The sequence below is a fragment of the Equus caballus genome, chromosome 3, assembly GCF_041296265.1.
Source record: "Equus caballus isolate H_3958 breed thoroughbred chromosome 3, TB-T2T, whole genome shotgun sequence".
Classification (NCBI taxonomy): domain Eukaryota; kingdom Metazoa; phylum Chordata; class Mammalia; order Perissodactyla; family Equidae; genus Equus; species Equus caballus.
Genome location: NC_091686.1, coordinates 47153287 through 47166348, shown reverse-complemented (window position 1 = coordinate 47166348; position 13062 = coordinate 47153287). Strand labels below are relative to the sequence as shown.

At 35.1% G+C, this 13062-nt stretch overlaps 1 protein-coding gene across 1 annotated transcript in view; it reads right to left on the bottom strand.

Moving 5' to 3' along the window:
- STPG2 (sperm tail PG-rich repeat containing 2) overlaps window positions 1–13062 on the bottom strand; it is a 521818-nt gene that overhangs the window by 304315 nt on the left and 204441 nt on the right. Inside the window, 1 exon segment of the mRNA XM_023637683.2 lies at window positions 740–899. Within this exon segment, the coding sequence (XP_023493451.2) occupies window positions 740–899 (160 nt within the window).

The window sequence follows — 13062 nt, the reverse complement described above, 5'->3', positions numbered from 1 at the left end:
TGGTTTTTCATTAAAAACTGTTGAAAGAGTTTCTCCATTTTGTGTTCTTTTTTCCTCTTCATATTCTCATAAAGATTCATTACAACAGTTTGGTTATCTAGTGTCAACAAATTTGTAAATTACTGCTGAAAACCATTGTTCCTATTCTCTATCTGGTTTTCCTGTGTGAAATAACATACTTACCAATTTACCTTTATTGCCAGAGAAAGTTGCTGCATCCATTTTTAGTCCAAGAACACTATCACCAGTAGGTGAACTAATCCCAATTTTAAAAGTCAAAATTATTTTTGGAATTTTAACCCCCCCAAATAAATGTTTATATTTTCATATAGCTTCTTTCTTGATACTTGAGAAAAATTACAATGATTCCATGAGACATGCATGATGTGTAACTTGTCCATGACTGATCTTCCAAACCAGGGTAGAGTGCCTTTCTCCTCCAGCAGCTCTAGCATGTTAAGAGTGTGAGGTTTTTCTCCAATGGAAGATGACTTCATCAGCTTTAGTAAAATTGGTAAGATTGTCTTTGGTAAAATTAAAAGTCATAAAACTCCAAACAAATCATCTTACCGTTGAAAAAAGTCTAACAACTTTCATGGAATAAGTGAGGAGTTTTTTTTGCCCTACACACTTAAAAGAGGCTTGGTAAATGTAAATGTATGTTTACAATCATCTATTTTAATACGCCAATCTTAGATTTTTTTTTCCCCATAGCCGTAAAAGGAGAGTCCATACTTACCTGGCCCATCAGTCATTGTGTCCAGGCCACGAGGAGTTGTGCTAAGAAAGGAGGCATGTTTTATTTTAGCCATGAAACTACGAGGTGGCATGTATTTATGTTGAATTTGGGACATCTCATAGGATTTTTGAACATCATAGCTGCCTGGTGCTGGAATTTCCTGAAAAAATTTCAAAGGATGAGCACAAACATATCTTACATAGAAAATACCCAAGAAAATATAGTATAAATGTTCACACTAAGCAATGGAATAAGTAGAAAAATATGAAAATTTTCTGTAATAAATCATTAAAAATAGAAATTTAAAAGAGTTTCCCTAAATCTATGCCCTCCTAATTACAGTGTAAATTCACTTGTCAAAATTTAAGGTAAAATAAACAGAATTATGAAATTTAGGTCCACATTCTGAAAAAATAATAGCCTTCATTATATAGATCCAACTCTCATTTTCAAATTTCATATAAGATTGAGAGAAACGATTGCTTTCATAAGCAGCAAAACTATTCCTGCTTTACTGTTCTATGTGAGCATACTGTATTCTACAAGTGAGTCCGCTCATTTCAATTTTTAATAGATTCCAATTAAGTTAAAAGGCTTCCCCTTTCATCATTTATGGCTCTTTATATGCTCCACAGTTACATTAACAATTTTAATCAACATAAACCACATGGATATTAATAACTACAATAATAATTCCAAACTAAATTAAACATAAAATATCACATATCTGTTGCACAATTAATGACATAAACCATTAGCTAATCATCTCAAGGAAAATTTTTTAAAATTTGTTTTCCTCAAATTATTTTAAAATATAACATATCGTATATAACATATCTGTTTATGCGTATTATGTATAAAGACCAAACTTTTTAAGTTTTAATGATTTTCTTGTAGGCAGGAGACTATTGTGATTAAGGGTGTAGACTCTGGCACTAGACTTCTTGGGATCCAAATATCAACTCCTTACTTCCTGTGGGACCCTAGGCAAGCCGCTTAACCCCTGTCATCCTCAGTTTCCTCATCTGCAAGTGGGGAAAATGAGAGTATTTATGTCATATGTCAGGGCTGTTGTGAGGAGTAAATGAATTAAAACAAGTAAAATATTTAAATTGGTACCTGATTCTATAAAAGCGTTAGCTAATCTTACTATTCTACAAAAGCTAATTTCAATGCAAAAAACAAGACTGAACAATCAGGATTTGGGCTAATAGGGAAGTATTTTAATGTTTCAAATAAGTCAAACAAATCTGGATACTGAGAAAGCATACTTTTGAAGTCCATCTAGGAGCCGTACTTTATAAAACATACTTTCTCTTGTTTCTTATATTCCTATCATCACCCTCACGCATATGCCAACAACATTATCTTCCATTTCCAAAGGATTGCTAAATATGGTAAGAGTACAATCATGAGTAGGAGAGGAGATTCTTACACAAAACCCCATATTTCTGGTTTAAGTCCTGAGTCAAGCACTAAATGTCACAATGGATAAGTCAACTAAAAAACCTTAGCAGTTGTTTTCTTCTTGCCTGCATCGAGTATATTTTCTAAGGATAGGCCGAGGAGAAGCGATAATAGCAGTAATTCCAAAGATGACTTTTGGATCTTTTTGGACTGCTTCTGTGGTATGTGAAAGGAAAGTACAAGAGAGTGCTAAAGCACAGACATTGTGAGTGCACAATATACCCCGACTATTTAGAGAAGTTTTGCAAAGTTCTTCATGGTCCCTACTATACATTTTCATTTTCTTATGAGAAGCTATTACTGTTCCTGTTTCCTTAACACCCCGCTTGGTGTCACCATCTATTCTTTCTTCCAGTGCCTAGCCTAGATGTGACTGATGGATTTGGCTACTGCCACACAGGAAACTTTTATTTTTTTAAATGCCTTGAAGCAAAGGTAAGAAACTGCGTCAGTGATCAGTTTTCTTTGACAATAGTGTGTTCCCACCTAGGAAAGTTCATCAAACTAGTTATCCTAAATTTCGATAGATTCACTGGCTTCTCTACCAAGTGAAAATATACTACCCTTGTTCATGACCACCTCTTCTTACAGCATATTTATGCCTCTCTGAAAACTTATTCCCTGCTTGTATCCGTTATTGATATTTCTGAGCTCTTCCTACTCATCTTCAATTCTCATTTCATCTGACAAAGCGGTTAATATTTTAAGTAAATTTCCTAGGCTAATGATTAGTAAGACAAATCTGAAATCCCGTCTGGCAGCGCTAAACAATATCGGTATATAGTACATAAACCTGATTTCAGGAGAATAGAGTATGTATAGATAAGATCATCAAATCTCTGTTGATGATCATTTACACATCACAGAAAACAGGAAAGGCACACGATGAGTGGATATAATAGACATTTCTCATGTCCCCTCCCCTCCGTTTTTTTAAACCCAGTATTTGATCTTGTTCCTGTGTTTCGGGAATTCCACATGTTCTACAGCAGGATCTGAGTCCCAGCACAAAAGCTAAAAATGTCAATAATAATTGAAAATAATAATACATAATTGTACAATAATAATTCTAAACTAAAATCTTCCTGGTATATTTTTTAGCTAGGACATGAATCTAGGACATAGGCTTACATGCCAGCCTTTGAACTGGCAGCCAGTTATTCAAAGAAACACAGAGCATTAAAAAGTCCACTCTAGTGAGGGGACTGGCAGTGTAAGCAGCTATGTCCAGCTCCCAGAGGCAACAGGAGAAGAACAAACTGAAAGAGGCAACTAGAGACTGACGAAAAATGTCTTAAAATGTCTGATGAAATAAAAGCCATGCCTCAGTGCAAATTGAAGGTAAGTCTAAGGTTTCCTGACTTCATGTGGAAAACCAGAGCCCAACCTGAAAATGACATAAATAATCATAGAACTGAAATAATTGATGTATGCAAAATTCTTAGAATGGTATCTGATACATAGCAAGCACTGGCGTTTGCTTTCATTGCCATGATCATCATCATCAGTATTATTTCTGTTAGGTGTGGGACCACATGTAACCCTCAGTGATATCGTCCTGGTCTGAAGAGAGATGCCAAGTGGATATTTAAAAAGAAAGTCCCTAGTATTTTAGGCCCCAAAAAACAACAAAAAAATCAAAAGTAATTAAGTTGTTGGGAATCACATGAAGACAGTGTCCCATGCATTAAAAAAGAAAAAAAGTCACTAGTTTCAACCAACTTCAAAGGAAAGCAGGTCACCTGTTTACGTTTTGGAAAAACCATTTCACATATTTTGTGATTTGATTCTATGCTATGCAAGTTGAAGTCCCTGCAAATCGCCCCATCTTCAGTACCCCTGCATTAACCACTTAGAACCCAAGGCTAGCTGACCCATAGCCACAGAGACCAGCTCTTGATTTCATCTAAATTCACAATTCTTCCCATCCTTGTTCCCTGTCATTTTAACATGTAAAATTGTATATACCCTCTGACCTGGGACTTGTTAAGTTGCATGTATGCTCTTCCAAAACTCTGATGACCAAACACCCACAGTTAAACACTTTGGCCCCAGCAAGGAATAGAGCATTCAGTCCCTGAGCTGTCTTCCAAGCTGCAACACACTGCAAATGAGGGCTGAACTTGAATTCTAGTCTCAGAATAAATTTTTCTTTACCAAGCTATGCTGGAAAATTTGGGGATGTCTTTATTTCAGATTCATTTTTTAACGATAGTTTCATTGGATATAGACTTCTTGGTTGACTTCTTTTCTGTCAGCATTTTGAATATGTCATCTCACTGATTCCTGGCCTCCACTGTTTCTGATGAGAAGTTCACAGTGAATCCTATCGATTCCACTGAATGCAATCAATTGTTTTTGCTGTCAAGGTGTTCTCTTTGTTTTTGGTTTTCAGCAGTTTGACTATGATGTGTGTAAGTCTGGGTTCTCTTTGTATTTATCCTACTTGCATTTCATTGAGGTTCCTACATTTGTATATTCATGTTTTTCATTAATACTTGGAAAATTTCGGCTACTATTTCTTCAAATGTCTTTCTCTGCCCCTTTCTTTCTCATCTGTCCTTTGGGACTCCATTACGTATACATTGTAATATGTGACACTGACCCAGAGGACTCTGAAACCGCTCATTTTGTTCAATCTTTTTCTCTTTGTTTTTCAGATTCAATGATTTCCATTAAGCTACCTTTTAGTTCACTGATACTGTCTTCTGTCATCTCAAATCTGCTGTTGAGTCCAGTTGGTGAATTTTTCATTACATTATTATCCTTTACAACTTCAGAATTCGTTTTGGGTTCTTTTGTTTGCTGGCTTGCTTATTTGTTTCTATTTTTCTATTGAGATTCTCTCTTGGTTAACTATCAGCATATTTCAATTTCATTATTTAAACATAAATCCCATTAATTCCTTGAAAATATTTATAATAGCTGTTTTGAAGTCTTCATCTGCTAAAGACAATGTCTAGTCTTAACCTGAGTAAGTTTCTCTTGATTGCTTTTTCCCCTGAGTTTACATATTTGTATATCTAATAAGTTTTCATTGAAAACTCGACATTTTTTCATAATATAGCAACTCTGGATTCTGTTTCTCCTTAGTGAAGGTTGTCCATTTCACTTAGGTTTTCAAATGTATTAAAAATTAATTGTATGTTCATTGCTTCTAGAATGTGGAGTGGTGTCCTTCTTTACCTTTTTGATACTTATTATGTACGTCATTTTTTCTTGATCAGTAACATCACTGGATGGTCAACTTTATTCTGTCTTTTAAGGATAGATCTAACAGATAAATAGAATAGAAGAGGTTTATCTTTACTTTTGAATTTGCATGTTTCTCCTGTAATTATATCCATATTAGCTTTGCATATAGGTGGAACTGTGCACACAAATTTAAAATTATCATATTATTCTGGTAAATCAAACTATTAATATTTTGAATAATGGTGACCGTTTATTTCTAAATTGCTTTCTGTCTTAACGTATTTTATTTGTAATTAAAATAGCTACTTCCACCAATGAGTAGGTTTTCGTAAACTATTGTTACCTTTCCAAAATGGTAAAATGTTAAAATAATATTTTTAAAGATATCAGAGATCTGTGGGAGCAAAGAGGTCTTTTTGTACTAAATTCTAAAAAGGGAAGAGCCCTTCCTATGTGAGTTGACACTGTAAGCTGCTTTCTTCCATATGGGCATTTCCCAAGTCAGGGGAAGAGCTAAAGACTAGGTTTGTTACAGGCAGACAGATTATGCTAAGGGAAAGAGAAACTAGTGGAACTTTTGAAGGTTGCATAGTCTAACATGAAAGACTGAAGACCAGGGGAACCCAAATCCATCATTGGCTCTTTGCTATGGAATATGTGCTGAGTTCTAGAGCAGATCCAAGAAGAGCAGTCTGGGCTGGAGAGACAGAGTAAAACCTGTAGTCCAGTGATGTTTAGGAACCAAAGTCACACTGGATCAAGGAACGGCAACAAACACAAACTTCTTCTTCAAGATATTTGGCGAATTTTCAACCTGATTGGGTAGGAAGTTAAAGGATAAAGCTGAAAACTTGTGCAGGGTAGAACTTGCAAGGAGGAAGAAAAACAAATCCTCAGCCTCTCAGTCAAAAACCCAGAAGGGCAACGTGAAAGAGGGTGCAGAGCCAAAAAGACAGAGTGGAATCTCAGTCCTGTCATGCTTAGCAGACAAGCTCTCACTAGAATGAGCCCACAGCAATATCCAACAGATCTAACAGCAGTAGCTATGTAACAGAAATTCATACTCTAGTGTTAAAATTCTAGGCAATTAAACCAGAACTACTCCTTTCAAGTAATGAAATAAATGTTCTTCCATTTCTGTTTCTAGTGATACATATATGTATAAATAAACTACTAGGTAGCACAATACAATAAAAAAATCACTCACTAACTATGATTTGGGCTAAAATGAGCTTTAAGTTTTTGAGCAACTTGTTCTAGCTGTTATTTCACAGCTAGGTATATTCTAGTCTAAAATTTTATTTTAAAAGCCAAATATATAATTATTAAGAAGTCATTGGAACTTCTTTTATAATGAAGCTTTTCATATCAGTGAAGTGACTTGAGAAGTCCTTAATGAAACTTTCAATCAAAGCTTTGAATTAAAGTCTTTAATCAAACATAAATGCTGAAAAATGCATAGGCCATAAATGTAGTGAAGCTTGTCTGAATATGCAGAAAACTTTGATTAAAGCAATTTACCAACATGCTTATCCAAGTTGCTTAATTTTGGCTTTACAGAGAAGAAAGGCATTTCAGATGATAATCAAATTATCTTTGTTTTGCCTATTGCAAATTAAAGTTACAAACATTCACCCCTGCCATTTTTCAGCTTTCCTAATATTCATCATTCTAAACACATGCCTCTTTAAATACATTACTTAGAAAAGAATAAGTGCTATTTTAGAAAGAGAAATATTTTAATATAGATATGAAATTATAATGTTAATAGTAAGTGATAGGCAAAAATAGAAAATATTGATTTCATTTTCTGTATTCTCCTGGCACACTAGAAAAGACCCTTTATCCTCATGCTGTTTTATGAGAGGAACTAGAATTGTCACTATACCATGACACTTCAAGGCTCAGTAAAGAAGAACAGAAAGTGCTAGTTCATGAAATCATGTAAGCAATAAAACCACTGATTTCACCAACATAGCATTATGCAATTCACACTTGAATCACAAATTTCCAGCTGTTTGCTGACATTTCCGCTTCATTATTCTCAGGTAGCCTTAAAATAAAACTCACATCTTCCCTTCCCCAACTGCCCAACCAACTATCCTTTCTCACCTGCCTACAAGAATCCTTATTTAACCAGGACTGAAAATAGAAAGCTGGCCTGCACTTTTCTTCACCTTTATCTACCATATCTAAAAATCATCAAAGTTAAATCCACTGTAACTTCTCTCACTTTATCCCTTTCTTTCCTTTACTACCAGAAAGATCCCGGTAGAAGTTTTAAAATGCTGCTTGACAACTGTACTGACTGCGCCTTTAATCTTTAGGTCTTCCAGTCTCAAACCTTCTGCCTCCCAGTAGCAAATAAGCTATTGTAATAAAACGTAACAGAAATCTGCTGGAAACGTTCATTGGCTCCTGAGTGCCAACGGGGAAAAAAAATCAAAAAATTCTCCTTGGCATTCAAAGCCTTTTTAAATTTGAAGGCAAATTTACAGTTGTAAAACCCAGTTCAAGTAGAACCCCTTCCATGAAGCATTCTTGATCACCTTACGAGAAGTGATATCCTTCACTTTTCAATTCTTCTATTACTTATTGTTTATATAAACATAAAAACATATAAATAGCACATTAAAGAAATATATCATATTTATTTGAATGTTTCTTTCTTTCTTTGTCAACACAAGAGCAGAAAGAGGATAAAGCCATCTGATGAGAAGGAAGGCACTGTTTCTTCAGATAAGATTATGCGGAATATTTACCTCATATTTGCAGATTAATTTTTTACCCTACATATTTCCAGATTAATTTTTCTTTTATTCTCTCAAATTAAAGAAGACTGACAATAAGAATCCAGAAGCATAGAGGCTCCACAATAACGCTGGGCACCTAGGCCCTTTCATGCTTTCTGCTGTACCACACTTAGCCTGCGACCCTCATCCTTATGTTCTCAAGACAGTGACCAACCTCCTGATGTAGCATTCTCATTTCAAAAATGAAGGGAAAGGACAAAAGGCAAAAAATTATGTTTAACAGCTGAAACAGACTTCACTGAGGAACTTTCCTGAAAGCCCAATCCAGTAACTTTCTTTCCACGCATTAGTTAAAACCACCCTGCAGCTATAAGGAAACTTGAAAAAAGGAGTTGTTTTATCTGAACATGTTATTCTTCTAAACAAAATTGGGTTCTGATGGTAAGAAATGAAAAGAGAATAAATATGGGATAGGCAACTGGTAATTTCAGTCAAAGTAGCTCTCCGACTTTGAGGGCACTAGAACTGTAAAAATTAACTTGCTTCTAGACTGCTTTCCAGGGTATTAGACGATCTCTATTCAAAAACTATTTCGGCCCATGGCTTACTGGCTTTGTTCTCTAATTCCTGCTCATCCTTTGGGTCTCAGATCTTCCCTTAATGCAGCTCTGTCAGATCTCCTGTGATACACTTCCAGAACACACAGCTCTGAACTGTGCCGCAGTTGTTACACCTGCAGTTAAACGAGTTTTCAATGACTTGTTTAATATCACTCATTTACGTAGGTATGTAAGCTTCTAGAAGGTTCAGAAAGCATTTGTCTTGTTCATCATTGTATCATCAGTGATGGCAAGTGCCTTGCACACAGTAAGGGATCAATGAATATTTTTTAACCAATGAGTGGATATATGAGCTAATGAATGAATGAATGAATGAATCTATCAGTATCTTTCTACCTCAAAGCCTTCGCTACCATGTTTGGCCCTATCGCAGAGTTTCCCCATAACAGTAGGGCTGACATTGTGCCTTGAAAGCATTTTCAAACCCCACAGTGCTTAAATTTGCCTCACATAGAAGCAGTTCTACATTAAATATATGTTGTGTAAAGACTGTTCAAGCACTGCTTTCCCTAAGGATTTTCCTATTTCTAATAAAGACGGATGTAATTTATAATCTCAGCGATGATGTGAAAGTATGGATACATCTATTCAAACTGATTAAGGACTAACTTTCACAAAATCATTACAGTGTGTCTCCAGGTAGTTAAATTTGATTAATATTTTATGTGAGATGCATTTCTTTCTCTGTGCTATCAAAAAAGTAGACTTTTACTTTTGATGCTTGAACTTTTCAGGACCACCTTTGACACTGACTTTATAGAAAATATGTATATCTCAGCAGATTAAAATAAAACACATGAACAGAAATGGCCGATATAACCTTTCTCTTCTTGTAAATGCTAATACTTCTGAGACAGAAAAAAGCATAGATTATTGCCAGTTATAATAGCTCTAATTGACGTGATATCATTTCTTCAGAGTTTTATCAACTCAATACAAATCCCAAAGTTAATTCTTTTGTAAGTTGAATGCGAAAAGGAGGAAAGTTAATAAGCGGTTCTTAAAAAAAGAATATAATTGCTCCCAGAGCCAGTTGGACAGATTTGGATACAGCACTAAAATCATCTTGATAAACTTAGAAAACTTAGAAGAGGTAAATTTTGAGTGTGACTTTTGAGGGATGTGTGAATTTGAATAGCAGAGTTGTGAAAATTGTTCATTAATCCTAGAAAAATTTTCCAAGTAAGATTCTAATCAATTTGTTGTGTTCAAACTTTTTGAAATCAAATGACCCCTACTATCCTCTACTTACGTCCACTATGGCAAGAATTACTCCTTACATGAAAAGAAGGATCACTTCAAGATAGTACAACTGAAATATCACAGAACTTTAAGCCAGAACTGCTGGGTTCTATTCATAACCTTATTGTTAGTCTCAAGAAGGCCTTCAAGTACCTCATCCACTCATCAGACCCCCTCCCACCATGCTGTGTGCTAAAGGTTATCTTCAGAAATATTTAGTGGGTCACCCTGCAGGAGATGTGTCTTTTTCTTTTCTCTTCTTCCTATGAAATTGGCATGGAGATGAGTCATAGAACTACTCACATTTGGAAGTTGCCTCTACCATGGTAAGCAAAGAGCAGGCAGAATGATGCAGGCTTGCTTTCCGTAAGCTATAAATATCTTAGCATCCCAAATTTGAACTGGGTTTTGCAATTGTAAATTTGCCTTAAAATTTAAAAAGACTTCAAAAATAATTATGGTTATATCTAGACACAGAGGCGTAGAGTTGATGACAGAGAGGAAGAAACTATTAAAAAGACAGGGAGGAGAGAAAACAAGGTGTTTAAGACCAATGAGTTATGGAAGGACAGGAAATGAACACGGTCTAGACAGAGAGAGGGATGGGGAGCTCTGGTGATGATAACCACGCACAAGAATAACTGTTTTCCATTTTACGACAGAGATTGCAGATCTCAATAGCAAAAGGCAAATTGTCCATTTGGAATGAAGGAAACCTAATTATTCTCCCCTAATATTCCTATAAATATCTTTTCTTTTGACTGAAATATATTTTAAATACCTCATCTTCTTCCAGATTTATGATGCCTATGTGACACTAAAAAATTCTTCAAATTGGGGCTGGCCCCGTGGCCGAGTGGTTGTTTGCGCGCTCCACTGCAGGCGGCCCAGTGTTTCATTGGTTCGAATCCTGGGCGTGGACATGACACTGCTCATCAAACCACGCTGAGGCAGTGTCCCACATGCCACAACTAGAAGGACCCACAACGAAGAATATACAACTATGTACTGGGGGGCTTTGGGGAGAAAAAGGAAAAGAATAAAATCTTTAAAAAAAAAATTCTTCAAATTAGCTTATATATGGAGTCAAATTTAATAGCACACTTTTCAGTGACACTAAGTGTTTGTTAACTGAATAGATAAAGAAACAAAAGCAGAATAAAACAGAAAATGAAAGGGCTTCAAAGATCTTATCACTGTTTTCCAGAGTCATCAAGAAAATGATCATCTAAAATAAAAAAGGTAATGTCCTTATTTCTTCCTTTCCTTTGCTTTGAAGAATTTGGTATACTGCTTCCCCTGTACTATAAACAAAATGCTACTTAAATGATAGTTTTTAAATGTTGCACTATTTCACTATTGGTCTATCAGCCCAACAAAAATCTACTGAGTCTTTACTAAGTGCTGGTGTTAGTGTCGACCAGTAGTAGAGGCTATGGACTCTGAAGCTGTGTCGTCTGGGTTCAGCTGTGGCTCAATATTTCTGCTAACCATATGGCCATGGATAACTCTTATGTCTCAATTTCCTTGTCCATAAAATGGGTATGATAATAATAGTTCTCACCTCTGATAGTTGTTGTAAGGATTAAAGGAGTTAATATACGTGCAACTCAGAGAGCCAGGCACACAGGTGAGTACTACTTCAATTTCAGTTATGATTATACATACTCTTGATAAATATGAGTTAACTAATAGATTAGATATTTGGATAGTACTTGATTTTTTTCCCAAATAACTACTTTTCCGAAATTACAAGTACTATTTGAAAGTAATATACTCTTCAATGTCAGAAATAAATTAATTTTAGAACATGCAGTTTAAAAAATTATCAGTACATCTGTTGCAAATGACAAAATGCACAAAGACTGACATAGAATTGTAACTTGATTATGGGCTAAACATAACTTAACAAATATCTTTATGAGACGTGAAAAAAACAAAACTCAGCATAGAGGCCTCTATCATTTATTAACAGTATTGAAGAAATATCATGCCAAAAAAAACTTATTTTAACCTTTTCTATGTATTCCAGAGAAATGAACCAATTTTTTTTAAAACCTTAATAATCAACCAACTGAAATGTCTTTGTTACAGTTATTTGGAATTACATTTCAACATATTGAAGAAAATGTAAATTTTCTAGCCCTAGGTTCTGGTATTGTAAAACAAATATTTTCAATATCCTAAAGATATGACTACCCTGAGAAACACAAATTTCTGATTTATAAAAATAGTCTATATAAATGTCTGTAAAATAAAAGTGAAAGTCAACTAAGCATGCACAAAAGCATGTGAAAAAGAAGACGTGTAAGAAAGAAAGAAAAGTTCATAGTTTCAGTTTAGAAGAGCATCTAATTCACATCTCTCATGAAGCCACTCCAAATTTGCCAGGGAACTCATGGCAAACACAGAACAAAAAGAAAAACGCAATAAAAAAGCAAAATGAAATGAACAAAAAGAGCCAATAAACCAGAAGTAAAGAGGAATATCTGATATTGAAATCCTTTAGTCCTGAAGGGCAAACAAAAATTGGCATAAAATACTTTGTTCACCTGAAATACATAATATCAATTCGCATAAAAAGAGAGAAGATTTGCATCCTGCATCCCCTGTCTGTTCCTGGCTCAGAGACCCAAGATCTACATCGCACAGATCACTGGGCCGGTGTAGATGATCTTTGACGCAATCAGGTATTGTTCTCTTTTCCCTTCCCATCACTACAGTCCTGCATTTTAAATAACATTCTCCTTGTAAAAATTTGAAGTATAAAGGAGAAAAGAACCAATCTGCACAGTCCCATCCGCCAAAAGTGGCTCCTGTATTATTCTACTCCGTTACTTTAACCAGCCTTTACTGATGACCATCTAACTCATTTCCACCTCTGCATTGTTATACAGAAGGACACAATAAATGAAAACATACGAATATTGTATACACTTCTGGGCAAATGTCAATAAGATAAATTCCTGAAAAGTTCAATTGTTAAGCCAAGGGATATGTGCAATTTAACTTTTGGTTGAAATTATCAAGTAGCTTCAGAGAGGTT